Source organism: Heliangelus exortis, chromosome 2, assembly GCF_036169615.1.
Source record: "Heliangelus exortis chromosome 2, bHelExo1.hap1, whole genome shotgun sequence".
In the NCBI taxonomy this organism is placed as follows: Eukaryota; Metazoa; Chordata; class Aves; order Apodiformes; family Trochilidae; genus Heliangelus; species Heliangelus exortis.
The window spans coordinates 94911112-94934917 of NC_092423.1; the positions used below are offsets into that span (position 1 = coordinate 94911112).

Below are 23806 nucleotides of genomic sequence, written 5' to 3' on the forward strand. Positions count from 1 at the left end.
TGAGACTGTACTATTTAAGGTGTAAGTAAGGCAACATGAAAGACATTTCCAACACTCACACGTTCCTGGGGAGCTGATTTGAGTTAGGGAACAAGATGAGCCTCCACTTTCATGCCTCACCTGGACGTAGTGTCAGGTTGGCCACTGTTCCTTTGACATCCTGTGTCTAAAGACCCACAGTGTTCTTCAAAACACTCAGATGGAATAGGCTCTTCTCTGTCACATGAAATTCTGGCCCTCGACCACAATCAGTTTATCCATCATCCTACCTGACAAATAAACCAGGAAATGGAAGACTGGCCCAATTCTTCCTCAGCTTGCATCAGACACACACCTGCCTCTCCCCTGCCCTTTCCAACCTTCCCCCCTTGAAGCTGGGATCCTGCACAGAAAATAAATCATGTTTTAAGGACTAAGAAGAGCCTGCAGCGCTCAGTAGGGTACTCCAGCCACAGTGTCCTTGTTTCCTCTTTTGCCCATAACTCTTCTTTTTAGTTCTTTTCTAAGGGAAAAGAGTGCATTAATAATGAAAAGAAGCATCTGGATAACCATGGGAAAAACAGATGACGAGTTTGCAAACACTTCCTTTAAAAGAAGAGAGCCCCAGGATCACCATGACAGCATCACCTGTAGCAGCTCAGAGACTACTGGAGCAGGCTGCCAATATGCAATGGGACTGTGCCACTGCTCTATTTTTTTCACCCTGATTAGGCTTGAATTCCAGAGCTATAGATTTACCTTAGTATCCATGTTATAGTCTGGCAGTCCTATATTCCTATATACAACTTAGGACATAATGTTCAAGTTAGAAATAACAAAGGAAATTAACAAAGATAAGTAAGTTTCAAAAGATGAATGTGTTTATTACTTCCACACTATCCCCAGTGTTAGCCAGTATAATTAGATAAAATCAATGCTAAGAATTACTATGAGTGGGTGACATATTTCTTGTAAACTTATGCTTACTTGAAGAGAGAATTTTGTAGTTAAAAAAAAGGGACTCAGGGACTCTCAAGAATATTAAAAACCTTTCTTAAAATGGTATTTAATTAGATTGTTACAATAAAGAATTAATTTTTACTATTAACCAGTTTTGTAGCAGAATTTAAGTTATCAGTAACTTATACTAAGATATAGTCAAATACACAATTTCTTTTTTTCCTTCTTTCTTTTCAATACTTTTCTCCATTTGTTTTGATGTCCATATGTGTATTTTTAAGTGATTTAATGCATGTTAGGAACATCTATATGTATTAAAATCATTCCTGTTAATAGCATTCTTTTTCCTCTGAAATGAAACTATCTGGAGCAGACACTTATTATTTTCTTTAAAATTTTCACCATTTACCCAACAACAGTTGTATGAAAGGAACTTTCTTACAGAGAAATGATTTTGTAATGAGAAGAATAAAGACTGAGCAGCTATGCATCTATGTACATATTTTTATGAATCATAGAATTATCTTTAAAATCATAGAAGATAGAATCATAGAATCATCAAGGCTGGAATAGACCTTTAAGATCATCAAGTCCAACTGTCAGCCCTACACCAGCATAACCACTAAATCATCTCCTGAAGCACCACATCTACACCTTTTTTAAACACCTCCAGGGATGGCAACTCCACCACCTCCCTGGGCAGCCTATTCTAATGCTTCACCACACTTTCAATGAGTAAATTTCATTACCCAGAAACTAATCAGCTCTGAAAATATTCTAAATCGTGTTTTCAGCAGTATTTACCTACAGTTTTGTGCACAAAGTTTTGTGCTAACTATTATGATGCCCTGTAAAAAATACTTTTTTTTAAAGCATCTACATTGCATAATGAATGTCAGATGGAGTAGTGCTTGTTTCCTCCAGCCAGATTATGGGAAGCAACTTGTTCCCAGCTCCTCATAAAGTCAGAAGTTGAATGCTCTGGGAAACTGTTTTGCACCCAACAATAACCATGTCTTTAAATGGCTGCTAAATTCTTCTAATATTTTTAAAGATTACAGAATTTTAAAATTTGTGTTGATTCCTTAACCTATTTTTCATTTCTTTTTTATTAGGTTTTGAAAACATCTCTCCTTTTCTATAATGATACTTTTCAAAGAAGGGAAAAGAAATAAAAGGTGAGCATGTCTCATACTTTGGTAAGAAGTCAAAATATTTTTTTTCTGCATTGTCATTTTTCCCTTGTAGCCACCTGAAATCAGTACAATTTACAAAAAGCAGACCTGGAAAATAAATGTCTCTGGTCACAGCCTGTCATCTATGGAAACTCAGGAAATGCAACATCATTTATTCTATCTACAGGAGCAGAGATGAGAATGAGTGTTTAGCTGCAACCTTTATTTTTACTACTGCTATGAAACAACTAGAAAATTTTGTGCTATTTTCTATGCCAATTGCACTCCTGCTATGATACAATTTAAGAAAAAAATTGCAATTAAAATTACAATTTAAGAAAAATACTGCAAACAACAGGTAGCCTATGATAAAAATGAGGGTTAACTTCATGACAAATATTGCCACAGATAACAACTTACTGTAAAATGTATCCATTGATTTGACAATCTAAGAATCATAAGGAAAAGTGATAAACCTATTCAACCTTACGAGGATTTCTATACTGAAGAAACAAACCCCAATGAAACCTATTCTTCAAGATTTCCAGTGTGAGATTTAAAAATATTGACTCCTTCATCTTGGGGACTTGGGGGACTTGTTTGGGCCAGGATAGAGCAAATTTTCTGTCTTGTAATTTTGGCTTAAGTCTCTTCTAAGCAGCTGCACTTGCTGAAATTAACAGCAAGTTTCTCAGTCAGTGTCTGCTTCTGGGACTGATAACACTCGATGTTTATAGTTACAGCCAGAGACTGGTGTGCAGAGCCAAGGACACTGCTCAGTTCTGAGGAACATCTTATGCTCCAGAAGAGAAAGGGAGTAAAGGGGTCACATCTGCAACCCTCCTTTAGCGAGGAGAGGACAAAATAGGTGACCAAAATTGACCAAATGGAGTGTTCCATCCCATAAGCATCATACTTGGTATAAATTTGAGGGATCAGGAGGGTCAAGCCCCTTCCTTCTTCTGCTTCTTTGTCCATGGCTGGCATCCTGGAAGGATTCCATCCATTGGTCTGCCTGTGGCCCTGATCCCTGACATCCTGAATCTGTGTGTTCCTGCCTCCAGCTCCCAACTGCTGCTGGCTCCAGGAACCCATCCTGGGATTTTCCCAGGGCTTCCCTGCAGCCTCAGTGGCGACATGAACATTACTGGAGGAGAAGGGGGAAGGAACACAATATCGGTTTTGTATGTTTTTATATATATTTCATAATTTTTCTTTTTCATCATTACTGTAATTAAAGTTGTGTAGTTTAGTTTCCAATCTATAAGTCTCTCCCTTATTCTCTCTCCTTTCTCTATCAGGGAGAGGGATTAATAGAGAGCATCTGTCATTCAGCATATTAGATTCTGATCTTGCTTTTATCTAAAAAGAAAGTATTTTCTCCATTACAACTTGCAATACTCATAACACTATTGACATTTAAAATCACTTTAGTTTATTTAATCATATTTACACCTCACTTACTTTCATTTTTGTTTTAACCATATCCATAAATATCTGTCAAGATGCATATGCACGCAAAGACACAAAAAGCATCTTTTCAAAGTGAAACTTCATCTTCCTCAATAGGACCAGTTCACCTTTATATTCTAATATTTATGTTTCTAAGCATAATGCCATTCAAATAGTTGCTGAATACACCTATCACCTTTTGCTATCTTGTAAGGGCACAGAGAGAGATAAACTTTTTTTTTCAACAGGCTAGTCAATATTCTTTGACATGTCTTTCCTTCCACTGTTTGCCTCTACTGATTTCCAATATAACCTACTTTTCTATCTAAAAATCAAAAGTGTAGAACATTTATTTAGAAAAGCAAGAACAAATACATTACCCTTTATGGAGTGCAAGAATTTATATGTGCAGAATTAAACTATCTGAACTTATGCCCTTTGATTTTCAAGTTCTGCACAGTCATTATCCTCTACTTACAAAACATAGGCAGGCACCCAACCAACTGTCTGGGGTAAAAAAATGTAAGAGTTGGTTTGGAAACAGTCACAAGTATTTGGATGATGTATGGAAAAAAATGAAACCTTCCAGTGCTGTTAGATCTGTGGTGATCAATCAGCAGCTTTTCATACTTTCTGCAGTCCATTCTACTCTTTATGTGGATGAAAGCCACATTTTTTCTTTTGCAGCAGGTATAAAACGTCTCTAAAATACACTGATATCAAATTATGAAAAAGAGAGTAACTGGAACATCTTCCTCTTTCCTTCTTATGTTTAAAAAGTTTTAAATAATGCTGTATTTCATGCTAAAAAGCATAGCCATTCAAGCTCATGAAGTTCATTCCTTTTCTGTTAAATGCCATACAGAGATGTGATTAATGCTGTTTTTTTGTCTATCCCTTGAACACGTAAGGGTCTTCATAGACTGCCTGCACTTAGCAGCTCCTAAATAAATTAGTGCCTGAAGGCTGTATGTTGTACTTAAGTTATAGCTATAGAGAGCTTCTTAAAAAGACCTTTGACCTCAGAGATTCAATTTCAACCCTCCTCCAGCAGAATCTTGTTAGCTTAAATATGACTTGATTAGAAATGTGTTTTCCTGCTTCTCAACAGGAAAAAAAAATTTTGCATGGACTTAATATACATTAGGATCTGGAGTCAGAGCCTACCACAGGAAGTAAAGCCTCAACATTTACCCAGTAGGGCAGCCAACTCCATGTTTCAAGATGTTCTTCTTTCTTTTTCCTTTACATGCCTAGGCAAAATTGTTTCAAAGGAGTATAGTCACAGATTATTTAAACTATGAATAATAAAACTGAACTGTTTAACATTTGGGCTACTTAAGGATCTTAGCACCAGTTATGATTTATTACCAGTCTCTTTAATTTTCTTTTTTTCGGCATCAAGTGACTTCAAAATCAAAAGTACCAGCATGCATCCACCTATAATATTCACAGTTAATATATTTTAGTTACAATATTTACTACTGATGGGTATTATTTGTTTATAGGGGTGAATATCTTGTTATCAAAGGTCATTAAAAAAAAAACAAATCCACAATTACAGTTGTATGTTCATAGCATATCCTCAGAACCAACATGATAATGACTGCCTTAAATTATTTATTCTACTTTATAAAGTTCTACGGTGAAGTTCTTTTTGTACCAGGTGCACCTGGTTACCACTGAACACATTTTGTTGCCCTCCATCTCCTCACAGCTCATTAGCTGAAAGCAGAGAGCTCCTCTTGGGTCAAGGGTAGACATTATCTTTGTGCCTTGCACATGAAGAAAGCCGAGACTTGAACTGGGACCCATGAGATCCCTCGGCCTATTTAAAGGCTCTTGTAGTCTCTAGGCAGGCAGCTCTACCATGTGTGCCAAAAGAGAGTTTTCCTCCTGGCAGAAGCACTAGGAGCTGTGCAAAGGAGTCTTAGTGTTGAATCACTTAGATTATCGACAGGCATATGCCAGGAACTAAAGAAATTCCCTGAAAACAGAATTTTCTGGCAAACTGTTGGCACAGTGCCTGGCCTGGTTCTAAAGGAACTTTTTTGAGGAACATTTCTGGAAGCTACATGAATACACAAATCACAGAATTATCAGAGTTGGGAGGGACCTCTAGAGATCATCTAGTCCAACTCTCCCACTAAGGCAGAATCACCTGGAGCACATTACACAGGACTGCATTTAGGCAGGTGTGAATATCTCCAGAGAAGAGGATTCCACAACCTCCCTGGGCATCCTATTCCAGTGCCCTGTCACCATCATAGTAAAGAAATTTTTTCTTATGTTTAAATGGAACTTCCTTTATTCCATCTTGTGCTCATTGCCCCTTGGGAGTAGCACTAAAGACTGCTGAATACCTTTGTGCTGCAAGTGTCCAGTTTTCTTAGAATGTGTTCCAGTACACTGTGAAGGCACATCCATTTTTTCAACTCCTATTGTGGTTAAAATTACTCTCTAGAAGAAAAAGTTTCTCAATATGTCAGGTTTGCTTTTTGTGGGTTGCGTTCTCCAGCTTTGTCCTGGAGTTTTCTACCTATTGCTACAAGATGAGACTTCACCAATGTTTATAAAGGTATGAGTTGAGAGGACAGTTGCATTATGTAATGAAAGCAAAATATTTACTTAAATTCCTTCCTATACATGGCTAGTCCCCCCACCCTTCCTTCTGAGTGTGTGTTTTCTTTGGAAATAGCATCTACGTTTAATTAACTAGACAATATTCATGCACTGCATAGGAAGACAAAACAGCAACTGTTACCAGAAAATAGAAAGAGCACACTAGATAGATCTTATGCTTTTTGTCTAAACATAGCTAAAACAACAGCTTTAGGATTTAGATATGTTCTTAATATATATGGGCATTGGAACTAGAAAGCAGTTCTGATACTCTCCTATTTTGAATTTTCCCCCGCTTTTGGTCAATGTAAAATATTTAAGTATTAAATAACTAATATTCAAGTCATAAAAGAAAACAGTAGCATGGGCATACCATAGAAATCTACCGAGCATATGGGAAACTTAATTAAGGAATTTTAAATAAAATCTATAATTTTAGGCAAAATGAAAGAATTGCTGTTGCATAGGAATAAAAATAACTGGCCGGCTCCCCAAAAGGTTTATATTTGGCAAAGCTGTATTGAACAACAGAATTACACCAGTGGAGAATCTATCCTTCTGTATCACATTTTGCATTTAACATTAGCAAACTGGAAATTTTCCCAAAGCTAAATGTCAACCAATTTTTTTTTTTTTTTTTAATGAAAGTGTGAATTAAGCTTCTTTGATGGGTACAGCTCAGAAAGCACCATAGGTATATTGTGGGAGAGCAGTTTTGTCATTTTACCTCATCAAAATACTCTCTTTAGGGAGCCATTCTATTCCTGAGTGTGGCAGCACTGTGAGATGGAAGAGGTAGTGAATGAGACAGGGAAAAAGAGGAAAAATAAATAAAGCTGAGTGTGGTGGATAGAAGAGTTCCATTCAAGCGGATCACGAGGTTTTTTTATTCAGCAGCTGTTCACTGAGGTGTAGAAAGCTGTAAGTCAGCTAGGTCTCTTAGCTTGGAAAATGGTTGGAGAAAAGCTGGACAGACTGTATTAGTAAATATTTAATCAAAAGCAGAAGTTTCTTCTGTACTTCTTAATACATATATATATATGTGCATATATAAAACAACCCAACAGCACTTTTTCAGTTAAATTATGGCACATAAAACTGATTGTTTCATTGGAAAGGAGTCTATGTGTCTCCTCCTTGATACTTTCTCAACCTGTCCTGAGAAACAACTGATGAGACAAATCCCTCTGGTAATCATGGCAATTGTTTCACACTGGGAACAGAACACGAGGATGCTCAGATCATAGCAAGAGGGCAGATTTTTCTCCCCACAATTTCAAACATTTCAGGAATTGTGAGGAATACATAAATATTTGACACCACTTACAAAATTCTCAGTGTTCCCCACCTACAGGTATGCCTTCCATCTTAGCCCTTCATTACTGATTACAAACATCTACTACAGTTCCTTTTTTACAGAAGTCTTCCAAAACCATAAAATTTCCAATGAGATATAATCATCCTCCTTGTCAAAGTAAACTGATGACTGACACATGATCATACAAGATACAATATGCATCTAAAACAGAAATCTCAGAAGGAAATGGAAAAAAATCAGAATAATGTTGGCCAGAAAGACAAGACCAGGGCTCAGCTCTACCATATCTGGCACAGCCATGGCACAGGTAGTTGCCAGCCAGGGATGCAGCCTGCATTTGTTTGTCTGAAGAATAGTTTTCCTGTTTTTTAAAGTTAGGCTTGCAGGCATGGTTACCTATATAATTTGCAAATAAAATGACTTCACAGCAGTTCTGAGGACGAGATTGTGCCGCTAATGTGGATGCTCACAGCTCTCAGGGGTGTCATGAGAATCAGTCATGTATTAGTTAAGGATGAATTTGTGCCCCGGGAACTTAAGATTAGAGCCATACCAGGCAATAACCTCACCTCTATTCTCAACAAACCACATTAGCCTGTTTCTCCAGTATCTATTCGCACCTGGCTCAAAAAACACCCTCCAGAGGAGCGAGCAAACTCGCTGGGATCTGAAGGTGACTCCGGCCATGCTGACGCTGCGTCTCGAGCGGGTGACGTTTCAGCGACTCTGGCGGGAATCGGCAGGCAAAGACCTAAAAACTTTACAGGTGAAGACGGGCCAGCCTGCTGGGTGGAGGCAGGCAGGAAGGCCCAGATGTCAAATGCACCATTGTGACAGAGCCCCAGAACTGACGGGCCTCCTCCGGTCATGCAGAAACCTTCACACCAACACAGTTTTAAGTTTGTTTTTTTTCCCCCACCACTTTCTCACAACGCGAACACATCCCCCTCCCTCCCCACCCGCCCCCCTGCTTTCTGAACGTTATCGACAAAAAAAAAAAAAAAAAGAAAAAAAGAACAGCAAAATAAATAAATAAAGACTTAGCCTCTGCTTCAGGGAAGCCGCCTCCCCAGGTTCCCGCCTTGGCGGTGACCCGGCTGGAGCTGGTAGGCATCGGTTTTCACGGCAAATGGCGGGTGCGGAGGGGGCTGGTGGCTCCCTGGCCCTGGTGTCAGGCTCCAGGCTTGACTGTCTCTCTCGGATGGCTGCACCCGGCCGTCATTGCACCAGGCCCGAGCCATAGCTGAAGGTGTAGCTGCTGGCCAGCGAGAGGGACTGCTGGTGCTCCTCACCCTGCTCCGAGGGGTAGCTGGGGAACGTCTGTGCCCGGGACACCTTTGCTGAGCCGAGACTGTGACCTGCAGAAGAGGGAAGGGGGGGGAGAAACATGGACACGAAAGATGTAACTGGGTTTTAATTCAATCTTAACGTAACTGAAGTCTTTTGCTGGGGATGCGGACTTGGACAGGTGGATGTACTGCCAGGATGAGCGGAAAACAAGGATGGCACGTGGGGCTTTTCTGGGGCTGCAGAGGAGTGTTTTGCTTGCATCTGAAGGCAGGTGACCAACGCTCAGCTGAGGCAGAAGATCCTGGACAAAACACATGTGCAATTTAGAGGCAGAATGTTTGTTTGTGCGTTTAAATTGCAGAATATCACATTCATATGTTTCCTACTCTAATCCCCATCATATTTGTTAGTTAGAGCTGATGAAGAACTAACGCACCTCTTAGTTATCTCAAGTGCTGCTTCAGAGGTGGAAATAATGTCAGCAGTTTCAAAGGGATCTGTCACACAAACAGCAGCTTCAGGTACTCACTGCCATTTGAATAGGAAGCCAGTTTGTCAGGTAAACACAGCATCATTGTAACTTCAAAAGGTGGGGTATAGCCACGGGGCAGAATACTGCTTGGGAATAGGATGTGCAAGATCCTTCCTCAAACAGGCTTGTGAATCTCATATAAACATGGCTTGTTCACTCGCAGTCAGCGAGATGGTAAAGCATATACGAAAAACCATTAAAAAGCCAATCACAGAATCACAGAATTATTGAGCCTGGAAAACACCTCAGAGATTATCAAGTCCTAACACCACCACATGGCTAGATGACGGCACTAAATGCCACATCCAGCCTTTGATTACACAACTCCAGGGAGGGTGACTCTTCCAGTTTCCTGGGCAGTCCATTCCAATGTCTGATCACCCTCTCCATGGGGACGTGCCTCCTGATATCCAACCTAAACCTCCCCTGGTGCAGCTTCAGGCCATGCCCTCTCCTCCTGTCACTCACTGCCTGGGAGAAGAGCCTGACCCCCACCTGACTACAACCTCCCTTCAGGCAGAGAGTGATAAGGTCCCCCCTGAGTCTTCTCCATGCTAAGCAACTCCAGCTCCCTCAGCCTCTCCTTATGACTTTCCCCAAAGTCATTCACAGCCTCGTCGCTCTCCTCTGGACCCGCTCCAGCACCTCAGTGTCCTTCTTGAAGTGAGGGGCACAGAACTGGACACAGTACCTGAGGTGAAGCCTCACCAGAGCTGAGTAAGGGCAGAATTACATCCCCAGTCCTGTTGGCCACACTGTTCCTGATACAGGCCAGGATGCCTTTGGCTTTCTGGGCCACCTGGGCACACTGCTGGCTCATGCTCAACCGGTTGCCAACCAATACTCCCAGGTCCCTCTCTGCTGGGCCACTCTCCCACTGCTCTTTCCCCAGTCTGTAGTGCTGCATGGCCCAAGTGTAGTAACCAGAAAATGTAAAGTAACCAAACTCAGAACATGACTCCTATGGACTGATCCAGTATCTCAGTTATTTGCCTATCCACTCTATGATATGCTTAGTTTCAAGTCACGATTTTCTTAAAAAAACAGTTAACTATGTTATCATATTAAAATAAATAAATAAATAAAGGCTTATAATGAATAATATAATGAAATAATGATGAAATAATAAATAATGAAATAGTCCAAAAATTCAAAGTTGGGTTAAGACCTCTAAGTATTACTTTTCTGAAATTTAAGTTTTTGTTGAGCCTTTTAAAACTTTGGGGTATCATGTACTAGAAATTCTAAATGACGATAGATTCTTTTATATGCATTTCTACTAAATAGAATAATATTTTATGTTATTACTTATATAGCTGATCCACCTTGTGTACTGCACTGTCTCCAGTTTTGCTTTAGATCATCAGTAAAGATTTTGAAAGTAAAGATACAGGAAAAAAAAATAGCAGTAAAGAATTTAGGTCCCAAACTTTCTAAGCATCCTGCTCCAGTAGTATTTTTTGTGTTATATTTGGGTCTTAAAATGTTAGGAGAGAAGAAGATGAATGATGCTTGTGAATTTTGCAGCTCTTAAATACCACAGCTGTTTTCAAGAATACAAAACTAACTTGTCTCTACAGTTCTTCTGAAGTCAGCATAAAAGGAATTTGATTAACACACACTTTCTGGCATGAAGGCACCAGTAAAATTGGGGGAGTTTTTTTCCTGTGGTTTACGTGTGAATTTTTATTTTTTTATTTTATTTTTTTTAACCTGTTCTAGGACAAGACCTTGGAAAGCTATCATTAAGCCAACTACATCCTTTATTTAAATTTACTCTCAGGATCATAGAATTCAATGAAACTGCAGTCCAAAGCAATTAGGTATGAATGATTCATCAAGATAATTTAATGTAACCTGGAAAATTACACCAAAATTAGATTTTTCCTGATCTTAATTATGTTGGAAGCGGAGGCAGTATACACAAGGACCTTATTTCATGACATGGTGCTTATTTATAACAATTCTTTGGAGGAAAAACCCAATGGTTTCCTAGTAACAGTGGTGACTGATGTACATACAAGCAGATCAATCACAACTTCCAAAAGAAAACTTGCACTACTCAGCTAAATGAAAAGAAAAAAAGAAAAAAAAAGCTTTTAAAGCTCCTTTGCAGCTGCTTATTGGAAGAGGCTTCTTTCTATTTTGAATTAAAAATTCAAACTGTTAACCACAAGGCAGGTGCCAAAACTTTTCTTTTCTAAATGAAAAAAAGGTTACATGTTTCTTCTCCAACACAAGAATTCAAGGGACTCTGTGATCTGATGTTCTTTGGTTAGAGCTCATCCTACGCTAAAATTCCTCTCTGCCTGTGGGTAAGGTTTGAAATTACACTTTCTGTAATGCAAAAATCAGCTGATTTTTCTCCTTTTCTGCATACTGCTGTTCACTGCCCCTCAGTTGTGCCTCTGCAACTTAAAGTTTGCTCTGAAGACTGAAGCGCTTCGGTCATCTGCTCTGCAAGAGACTTACAACTTGTTGTACTGGCTGAGGAGCAGGAACAAGCAGTCAAGGGTAAGAGGTGTCAAGGCTTTTTCTCAGCTTTGTCTTGGTACCAGGTAGTTTGTTTAGGAAACAATGATCTGTGAGTTATATGCAACCAAATGCAGGTCCACCACTGGACTACTCTCTCCTGAGACTCCCACTGCTCTCTTCAACCACCTCAAGGGAGGCTGAAGTGAGGAGGGAAAAAGCTTCTTCTCTTTAGTAAACTGTGAAAGGACCAGAGGGAATGAATGGAAGCTGGGCCAGGGGAGGTCTAGGCTGGATGTTAGGAAATATTTTTTCACTGAGAGGGTTGTCAGGCACTGAAATGGCCTGACCAGGACAGTGGTGGAGTCACCATCCCTGGAGGCATTTAAAAGGCATTTTCACCTGGTCTTTAAGGACATGGTTTAGTAGTTGACTGTGGTGTTAGTCAGAGGTTGAACTGGGTGATCTTGAAGGTCTCTTCCAACCTAAATCATTCTGTGATTCTGTCATTCTGCTCACTTCTCTGATGCTGGGCCACTTCCGAAACTCTGTGACTAAGCTCTGCTATTAGAAGATCTACCATATAGAAGTGTATATTTTTGCAGTACAATGATTTAAAAATTAATAGAACCAGAGACTCCAGTGTTTCAGCTTCTGTTGGAGGCCTTTTATGTACCTCATATTAGACAGTCATTAGGGAAAATAAAGAGGCAGACTTTTGCAGCTGCACAGCAAGCTTTCATCTGGGATTTTGCAGCCTCTGAACAGATGACTTTACAAACAAAACAATGTTCTTCTAATGAGGTTTTACTTTTCTAGGTAGCAATAATAAAATTTATTTTTGAAAATAAAATTTGGCATTTCCATTCCCAAGATTATGATTATTAGATTTAAGCCAATTGGATATCTTTATTAGTATTATATTTTGTATATTTGTACTTGGGAGTCCTCTGACATTTCATGAGGAAAAGAGCTCTGTGATTGCTGTAGATATTTATATAAATGTTGTAGAAAACCAAAAGATGTTACCGAATTAATTTCTGTGAATCAGTCAGTGAAATCTAAGACCAAATACAGTTAATCACTAGTTGCATTGTAAAGCAATCCTTTTAGAAATATTAATTGGAAAATTCTGTTCACCATAAAAAGAACAGTCTGGTAATCAGTGGAAGAGAGACGATAAGGTTTTCTCTCTAAAGGAAAGTGCAAAGACGTGGAAAAATCTCAGTTAACAGATGTTTGAGGAGTGAAATGTTAGTAGAAAGGAGGTATTTGTGTGTTGCTTCCTCACGCAGTTCTCACTGGATAATAAACACTGCCTTTCAGCCAGAAAAGTTCACAAAGCTAGTACCAGCCTTTAATCTAGATTTATGTCCTCCAAGGTCTTTCCCAACAGCAATGAAAGCTCATATTTATGCCAGAGGGGGCCCACAGATTGTACTGAGGATATGATTTTGGTAGAGGAGCATGTCTTCAGATGCTTCAACCTCTAATATTCTTTCTTTGCAGCATTTTTGCTAAGACACAGGACAAAATGGGAAATGCACTGTAGCTATGTACAGAAAGCCCAGTAGGGAAAATGAAACACTGAAAGAATCTAAATTATTATGACTGCTTCTTTCAGATGGAGGTTTTTATCCTCGAAGAGCTTTTGTTGCAAAGAAAGAGACTTCATATTTTATTCTGGATAAAGAAAATGTTCCTCAAAAAAACCCTACACAATCTCAAATCAGTTAAGTGGCTATTATTGCATCAAAAAGGATACTTTCATTTAAGAAAGAAAATAAATGATTGCTGTTATCCTATTTATAAATTGATACTGGTTAAAATTCTGCCAACTCTCTATACTCAATATACAGGGTCTTCTATTGAGCTGTTCATGACAAAGCAGCTTTTCCTTTTTTTGCTGTTAGATGATTGGAGTAACTAAAGCAAAGTTTCATAGCAGGACAAACTGCTACAAAGCAAAACATCTATTTTGCAGTTGGATTGGAAGGGCATTAACTGGTAAAGCAGTTATTATGCTGTCATTCACAAAGAGATGCAGTGGAAGCGAGCAGATGGAAACTGAAAAATACCATGAACTACATTACAGTATATTGATTTCCATATACTTATTGAAACTGTGGGCCTGTGTCAGTTCCAAATAAAGAAATACATTTTTTTCCTGAGCTTAACTACAGTGGGAATTAAAACCCCAGGGAGAACAGCTAGGGTACAACTTTTATTTGTTCCTATAATCATTTTAGATTTAATTGCATCAAGTATTATTTTTCCGAAGGGAAAATTAACATCAGGAAACACAATTTTGAGACAATTTTCCAATAAAATAGTTTAAGTAGCAAATATTTTAAACAAGTATCTTGAATCACATAGCTAAAACTAATTTATTGACTAAAGGTCAGGTTTGCGTAATTCTAGCTATGTGATTCCAGAGAGTGTTTTTAAATACTTGCTCTCCTATTAAATTGAAACTATATTACCCGTTCAAGCTATCAGAAGCTCATGCAGCTCCTGTGGTAGAAACAGAACAATGCTGACTACATCTTTTCCAAAGATGAATCACAGAATCATAGAATGGTTTGGGTTAGAAGGGACCTTAAAGACCATCCAGTTCCAACCCCCGCATGGTTAGGACACCTCCCCCTAGACCAGGTTGCTCAAAGATCCACCCAAACTGTCCTTGAATGCTTCCAGGAATGGGGAAGTCCTTGGATAGCCCCTTCCCAGTAGCTCACCACCCTAACAGTCAAAAAGTCTTTCCTAATGTCTAACCTAAATGTCTAACTTCTTCCACTTTAAACCCTTTATCCCTTGTCCTATTGCTCCAGCCACTTGTAAAGGTCCCTCTCCAGCTTGCTTACAAACCCCCTCTAGGTACTGGAAAGCTGCCAGAAGGTCTCCCTGGAGCCTTCTCTTCTCCAGGCTGAACAACCCCAACTCTCTCAGCCACAGGAGAATTGCTCCAGTCCACTGACCATTGTGGCTCTCCCTCTGGACTCAGTCCAAAAGCTCCATGTCCTTCCAGAGTTGGGGCTCTAGAACTAGGCAGAGTATGCCAGATGGGGTCTCATGAGAGCAGAACAGAGGGGGAGAATCACCTCCCTCATCCTCCTGACCATGTTTCTTTTGATGCAGCCCAGGATATGTTTGGCTTTCTGGAATGTCATTGCATCTTGCTGGTTCATCAACAAACACCCCTAGGTTGTTTTTCTCAGGACTGCTCCCAATCCATTATTTACCCAACTTGTATTTGTTCTTGGGATTGCCCAACCCAGGTGCAGGACTTCACTCTTGGCCTTATTAAACTTCTTGAGCTTGGCACGGGCCCACCTTTCAAGACTGCCAAGGTCCCTCTGGATTGCCTGTCTTTCTTTCAGTGTGTCGACAACATCACAGAGCTTGGTCCCTTATCCTCCACTCTAAACTGATTGATCTTTGTTCATGGGGGATCTTTTCTAGTAGTACAACTTTTTATTCTTAGTACAAGCTTTCTACACCTCTGTGTGTTTTATAAAGGGAAGGGATGTACATAAACACCTGCTACCTAACACCTCCATCTACAAGACTGAAAAGAAAGTAAGTCCCTTGCTAACATTTTGTATTACCTATTGGTCTTTTCCCTTTCTGCCTGCATTCCTGCAGCCAAAATATAACACATATTTGGAAAAAGTAATCTAATTTAAATATTACATCTCTTGGACATATGCTACTCTATTTTTAATAAAGAATCCTATGCCTGCATGCCTGAACTACACGGAGATTAATTGAACGAAAGTAGCTGACCAGAGTAGCATTTTTTTTTGTTCTGTGGTCTGAGCCGACAGGCAGCTAAAGACAGTGGTCCTTACAGAACCTAATCCATTTAATCTTTGTATCTTTTAATGCTTGTACTAATGTTCCAATATGAAACCAGCCTCTGCTTTCCCTTTGTTCTGAGTCCAGCTCCTTAACTATGCCAACACAGCTGAAGGAGGAATAATCATGTTCTACTTAACAGAAAATTAGACTAAGGTCCAACTGTGCTTGAAAAGAAACAGAATTTTCCAAATTAAAACTCTCAGAAAAAAGGGTTTCTGAGTTTGGTTTCACGGATTCTGCAGAAGTGATAATTAAAATTTTTAGTTTATCCATTTTAAAGTATCTGTCAAGGAATGCTGATCTACTGTAACTCTGCACTGAACAGCCACTAGGGATGAAGTAATTCCAGAGCCATCTTCCAACCCAAAGTATTCTGTCACAAGATACAATACTTTATTTTACTTATTTTTATTTATTATTTATTTCTTATTTTTATCTTATACTTTATTTTCAGCCATTTTACTCTGTGAGACAGAACAAATTTTTGGGCAAGAGCAAACAGCTAAGGAAAGCTCAAGTAAGGATTATTTTACTATGCTTAGCTTTGCCTTGTGGGGACTAAACAAGCCAACAAAAGGAAACACTTGAAAAATTACCCTTTTCTTGGAAAACTGAAACGTGGGAAGAATACATATGAAGAAATGAAAGTAGCAAATGTGAAAAACAGATAAAAATATGCAGATTTAGTTAACCTTTGTCTCAAGTAATGATTTTATGCTGTACTTAAACAGATAAAGCTAGACAATTTGCTGTCTTTTGACTCCTACGTAGAGCAGAAAGTCACTATGAGAGTCAACTAACTGTTGATCTCTGTGCATAAATTTCTAATATAGTTTTTTTTTACATTATTGAAGATTACATCTACCACAGTAATTTAAAATAGGTAGCTATGTACTGAATGTTATCATCTTAGTTTATCAAAGTTAGCTCACCATTCACTATTCACATCCTCAAAATGTTGTGTTTTTTTTTTTCTATTTTTATCACAGCCAAAATAAATGCCCAGTCAAACCATGGATCTTATTAGATAACTTATTAAAAAAGATAAGTCTATAAACCTGTTACTGAATTAGTATGAAGAATCTTATTAAAAAATACAATGCAAAAATGCAAATGTATGCATTGCATATCACTTTGATGATATGGAATACCTCAGTCTTAATATTTACTGCATTTCAAATCCTGTTGAAGTTTCCCCTTGGATACACCGTTCCACAAAACAATATACAGGCCTCATGTAAATGAAATAGTGAATTTCTAATTTCTTAGTAGAGTATCTAAAGCTAAATGAAGAAAAAAGCCACCTACATTGACAAAAATTGTATAAAGTGGAGACAGTATACTACTTTTGAAAATGGAGGCTGACTGATTAGTACTGATCAATCTTGTTGCTGTTATAATTCTGCTATTTCCTGGCTGTGTAGTATTTTTGTTATAAATACTCCATTCACAAAGATTTATAACTGGCCTATAAAAAAATATGCCATAAAATGAAATTCAGCACATGAGGTCTGAAGTCAGACAGCGAATTTGGTCTGGCAGGATGGAGGGAATATGTTTTCCACCACACTTTTATGTCAATAAAATACAGCTTGCACTGGAAAAAAATATGAAAAAGAAAAAAATTGGCAGGTGCTAGAGTTTACATTGTTTGATGCAGAAAAAGCTGGGGAAAAAGGATTTATACCACTCCATATGGGTACCTATTCCATACGTACTAATTTTAAGAAATGTTACCATATAATGTGAAAACTAAGCAGATGAACTATAAAGTCTAACACATTCAGGGTGTGTGTGGTGACACAACCGAGCCTTTCCTTTAGCACTTTCTTTGCACACCTTAGAGAAAGGGCAACAGGGAGATAAAATATGACAAATTAACCCTCACCAAAACCAACCAAACAACCAAAAAAGGCAAACCCAAACCCAAACCGTGCTTTATGACTGATTTGCTTTCACTGTGCAGTCAGATGTGCTCCACATCTGGGGTGTTCAAAGAAAAGGCAGGAGTGCCTGGCTGTTGAAAATGGTTGTGAGGGGTAACTGCATCACCCCCTTTACACTAAGCTGTGTTTTAGGTATCCTCAGCAAATTGTTGCATTACAGCCTCAGTCCTGTTTCAGCTTTGTGAGTGCACAAAACCAGCAATAGTCATAATCTCCTTTGATCACATACTTCGGTCTCTCAGAGCTGCCCCATTACTGTGCTTCCCTATAAGTGTTGAAGGACAAAATGTTCAAACTGTAAGCTCTAAACTTGTACATCCAAGCTGTAAGGTGTTTTCAAGACAGGGCTTTGGAAGACATCTTTCATCCAAGGAATGCTGTATTTATGGGGTAAAATGGGGAATTATTCTTGCTTATGTGTATTTGCTGTGAAGGGGAAGAGGAAAGTGGTTCATGTGAGGTAATAATTTGGTCCCTAATTTAATGAAATGATTTACTTCAACCTACTAAAGATGTCCTATCATTTTTTTCCCTGTCACCAATGAACAAAATTCAAAGAGGATAATAGATGTTACATTAATATATGCAGGGATGAAACAGTTTTTAGAACCTTTCAAAATTTGTTCTATTTTTTTTTACCCATGCACTGAAAGCATTTGTGAAACCATTTGTTATTCAGATTTAAGCTTTCTATGAAATAACCTACTATGAAACAGTCCTTGGGAATATTCTTTAGAGGGCCTTACTGTTATTTCAAGCTACAACTAGACAGTAATAGTATGCCATATAAAAGAGAAAATTTTGCACCAGCTGATAATTAGCTCTCTGGCAATTATTAAGAAGCTTCGTCAAATGCTTGAAGACAAAAAGGCACCTCTCCAGAAGTTCTAAAGAGGAAAGGACAGAATTTTTTCCTTTTAAAAAATTTTTTTAAACTACAACAATTTGAAATGATAGTCTTGTCTTAAACCTAATTAATAAGACATCATAGTTCAGACATTTAATCTAAAATTTAAGGTTTCTTGACTTTCTTTAAAGTAGACTTCTTTCACTACACCTGCTTAGAACAATTTAAAAAGATAGACTGAATTACTGAAAAATTATAACTACAAATTTAGGAATACTAAAATAATAAAGACAAAACTACACTAAAATAATACAAAACACACTAAAATAATAAAGACGGTTGTTAATGCGGTCATTAAACATATGTGTAAATTAAAGATGCTTCTTAGACTGGTGAAATCAATCCAGTGAAATCATGATAATAGCTAATTACAAAGTTAGAAAAGTATCACACAGTTTTCTCTCGTGGTGGAATTATAGGAAAAGTGTGTTAAAAACTCTCTCTCATTTTCTCTCTTTCCTTTGCAGACAAAAAATGCACTTCTGAAGTCAAAAACCAGCAAAGTTTTGAAAAGGAGCAATAAACCAAATAAACTTATACATACATAAACATGTTTCAGCTTAAATGATAGTATAGGTATGTGTTTAATATCTGTTTTTAAGATGAAGTTGTAAAGCTCTGCCAGAAAAAGTAATAGTTGATTTTCCAGTAGGGAATTTTGAAGACTACCAATATGCTATTGTAATCTAGTATTTACCAATGCTTAATATTGTTTAATATTTTAGAGTTGAAACTTAAGCTGAGATTGAAGAGATTGACTAGAAGTAACTAGTACTTTTAATATTTCTAAAAATTTTGTTCATATTTTGGATATTTCTAAAACATTATTCCATCTGTCTCTAGCTGACTTACTGAAAAACAACTTTGCTTCCTTTATTTTTTACAATTCAGATTTCTCACATTATTCAGGATAACTCAGGCAAGATTCATCAAAAAATATATAAAAAACTATTCTCTGTTTAAAATATCTCTAGGCTCAAACCACAAAGACAAGTTACATAGTATAACAATTAATTGTTAATAGCAGAATTTGAATCTGTATGGTAAAACTGATGTAACTTGAGAGAGCTACATCCTAAGGTAGCTCAACAGGCTTAATGCTAATTATTGACATGGGAACAGTGACCAATTCCAGCCAGTGTTATTTAACTGGAGATCTTTCCATCTCCATGCTCTGCTCGGTGTCAAGACTGAGAATTAGTTTGTTTTTTTTCTAGAAATAAAGATTGCACTATATTTTTTCAAGTTTAGTTGTGGCAATTAATCACTCCCCTTTCTACTCTTTAGTTAGCTAAGTATTCTCTGGAGATAATAGTGACACACATTGATATGAACTGGAAATTAAATTTTGAGTTTAAGAAATTCTCTATTGGGAAACTATATAAAAATAATTCTGGGGACAGGCACAAGATCTCCTGCACCTTTCTATGCATTCTTCTGAGGCATTTGGTTGAAGCCATTGCAAGTGGCAGAACAATTCAGCAGATGGACATAGGTCTAACCCATCAGGAAAGTTCCAAGGTTCTTTCCCAAAGCTTTGTTTCTGAGCAGCCACCAAAGGTGCTGGGAACAAGGGAAAGGTTTATGTCTGTATTGAGCATAATAGAACTTTGAGTTCTTTTTGCCTTGCAAGGATGACATACATAAAATATATGGAGATGAGGCAGTTCACAGAGGGTAAACAAATTATTTTCCTCTGTAATTTATTGTCTAAAATAAAGAAGTTCATTGATTTTAGATTATATACGTTTAATTGGAATAAAGCATTGCAATGAAGCACTCAGGAAAGTTAATCTATTTTGCATGATTCTGTAAATAATTTCTTCTAGCTGTAGAAGTCTTCAATTACCCACCAGGAAATAAAAAAACAATGGCTATAATTCACCGAGGGATGCAAATAATGTTATTTTGCCTTTTTTTTCCCTGAAAGGGAATTCACTATGATTCAGTGTGAACCAAGCTGTGCCATTTTGCCTCAGACTTGTGTAAAACTAGAGGAAATGCATAGAGGTAAATCTTGGAAAGGTGTGCCAAATGCTTGAACTGCCTGTGCCTGAAGATGGGAAGAATCCCTTTTTCTTTACTCTTCTGGATTACATAAGAAACAGGTTAAGCACAAATACCTTTCTTCACTCAAATAAGTGGGGAAATAAATAAAAAGATATAAAACCCAACAATAATAATAAGATACACTGGAAATTACCACCCACATGTCTCCTCTATGGAAATTTACTATTCAAACTCTGAATATCCTGTCCCATGCTTTCCATGTTTTGCCTTTTCTGTTCCTCACTTCACTGAGGGTTTTGTTTAGGTTTTTTTGCTGATATTCCTTTTGTGGCCACTCAAATCTCAGAAGCTGTAAAAGCAGCATATCAGCAGTCCCTTCAGCAGCTTTCCTTAAGCCCATCTGCTAGGAAGAGAATCCTAACAAACCCCAGCCCATTCTGGCAAATCAAGTGGCCCATCTGCTGAATCAGGACTGGGTAGAGAACTACCAGCTCTTAAGTGACATTCATTCTGCCCTCTCTCACTGCCTATTAAGTGTAACTAAAGCAAACCAGGGAATGAAAACCAAGTGCTTATAGAACAAGGCAACAGAATTCAGAACATGCTATATACTGAGTAATTGCACTTCATACAGACATTTGGAGAAAAAAGTGTCTCACATTAAATAAAGGCGTTTCCCTGATGGTGATTTTGGTATTGGCTTTAACTGGAAAAGAGCTGTAAAATCTAACTCTAAAAGAGCTATTAAATTCATTATGAGTGTCTGTAGTCATAGTATACAGGTAACAGATGACAAGTTTAACAAAGATGAGGCTTACAGGATGGTTGAATATTAAAGATACTGGGTTTGGGTAGCAGTTTAGCTAAAAGCTAGATGGATGGCATGAAGCCCTCAGCAGTAGAAGGGAAAGAAAAGTAACATAAAGGACCCACTTAATAATTTCTGAATGAAATCTGGGGAATTTCTTGTGTATGGTTAGACCACTCAGTACTCCAGTAATTTTCAGCTTTGCTGCTCAGAATACAGTGGGACACAAAAGAGACTGCAATCAGCTTTGCCACCTGCCAGTGCAATTTGCCTCTTTTTGTGCTATTTCTACTCCCAATGCCTAATATCCCAAGACAGTCTGTAATGTATAAGAATACAATATGAGATGCTATTCTTGAGTTACAGGACTACTTCTTGAAGAACACTGGAAAAATTATTAACTTGCACGGAAATTTGCAGGTTTATCAGTACAGTTCTAGAAGTCTAAAAGGAGGGAAATAACAGAAAACAAGTAGCTTTTAGGCAGGACAAAAAAGGGAATGTAAGAAGATGGATGTTAGCTGTGATTTAAAAGCAATTTAAAGTACAACTTTAGCAGAAGTGACTCTAGATATGTTGTATCTAATGAAACACAATGACGTATTTCTACATTAAGGCAAAATGTCAGGTTGAAAACAGTGCTGTACAAAGTACTGGGCTCCAGGTTCAAATATAAAGCCAAAGTAAATTAAACATATATATCGTCTACTTTAAGAGCATGCTAAGGGTAATTTTAAGGGGAAAAATTACTACAAATACCTAAAAAAGCAATTTCATAAAATAAAGAGGGAAGCAAATAACTTTTTCCAGTTATTTTCAGCTTATGTCTTTATAGCTTCCTCCTCCCTGGAGAAATAATAACTAAACCCCAGTAATTTTGAGGACTTGTGCTCATTACTTTTAAACAATAAAACACTACTGAGGAGCTCTTATCAGAGTCCTGAAACTGAGGTGTGAGATAACTCTCATTGAACAGGTATACTACTGAAATAAAATACGAATAATTTATAACAAAAGAAGAACTAAAATCTTTAATATTAATAGCTCACACCAGTGATAATTATGTGATCCTGATCACTCAGGACACTGATTCTGTGTTATAAAATCACTGTATTTATATCCTATAGATATAAACTTGCAGTTAAAATAATTTTTTTAATCTACTGTTGCAGCTGCAGACAGGAACACTACTAAGGCATAGAGGAAGGAATTTTGTATCTTTTTTTGAGACATCTCTTACAAGATAAGCTCTTTGCATTCTTTTAAGATTTTATATTTTCTTCATAAATGTGAGAATGGAATATAGGTAATAGTTAATTCTAGTTTTTTATTTATGATGAATATTAAATAAAACAGAGGAAAGGGTATAGAAGGCTTTAAAATAGCTCAGAAACAGATGTGCCAGCTCAATATGTCAGCCAGTGAATACTCAGCATAACAATCCTTAGCTTTATAAATTCACTTTGAAAGGCAAAACAAAATTAAACAAACATCTATGATTTTTGAAAGAACTTCATGAGAACAACCATATGCTAAAAAAGGAACTTTTCTGGGCTGGAGAATCTGTCCTGTCCATTTGCTTTAGAGGATAATCAGGAACAGAATTTAAAATACAACTGGGGAGCTATCTCAATTTTAGAAGACATTCAGACCTGCTGCTGAAGGCTTTCAAGCCATATGCTTTGCTCCAATAAATGTGTGTTTTAGAAGATAACCAGGGATTTCAGTAGAGGCAATGAGAAAGAAGAGGTGCAATTTCTAAGTCTTTGGTAGAACGTCTGAGTAGCAACAATTCAGAAAACTGGACTGGCATGATGCCTTACAAAATAAGCCTATCACTAATAAATTGTTAATTTAAGAGAAAAACAAGGAAAGAGTAGCAGCAAGGACAACATTGTAAAATGTAGTGTTACTGCTTCTACCAGCTAGCTCTTATTCTTCTTCTTTATTTAAAAATTATTTGCCTTGAAAAAGCAGCAGAGATGTGTCACAATATCTTGAATTTCCTTCCCCCCATAGCAAAGGAATGTAATTTGAAATGAAAAGTCTATACAGTACATGTTTTTTGTTTTTACTTTTTGCCTACTTGAGTCATTAGTAGAAAAAAATGTGCTGTAGGTGCTTGGAGGACAACACTTTTGCAAGAACTAAGATAGAGGAAAAGGAGGTATTATCTTAATATTTGAAGTAAATAAAGGATGGAAATAGAATTATTGAAATTTAAGAACAGAGGCACTATCTGAAGTAAAGCAACTCTTCCCTTCCTCAAAATAAGAGGATTTTTGGTTTATTGAGTATCACCCTTTGATCAGAGACTTTACACCTACTGTAATCACTTGCGTGATTTCACACGAAATCCATCATTTTCAGTTCTTTTAATGCTCTATTTTTTCCTCAAAAGAGCCTTATATATGTATTGGACTTGCCAACTAGAAGCTATCCAACCAGTGAGAATAATTTCCAGTTATGAGCAC

General features: G+C 37.6%; 1 protein-coding gene across 1 annotated transcript in view; it reads right to left on the bottom strand.

Annotated features, from left to right (window-relative positions):
- Positions 1 to 8506: 8506 nt before the first annotated feature.
- The window catches only part of DOK6 (docking protein 6), a 238320-nt gene continuing 223020 nt past the window's right edge, over positions 8507 to 23806 (bottom strand). Inside the window, exon 8 of the mRNA XM_071737070.1 lies at positions 8507 to 8864. Within this exon, the coding sequence (XP_071593171.1) occupies positions 8725 to 8864 (140 nt within the window). The 3' untranslated portion in view covers positions 8507 to 8724. The remainder of the gene's footprint in view (positions 8865 to 23806) is intronic.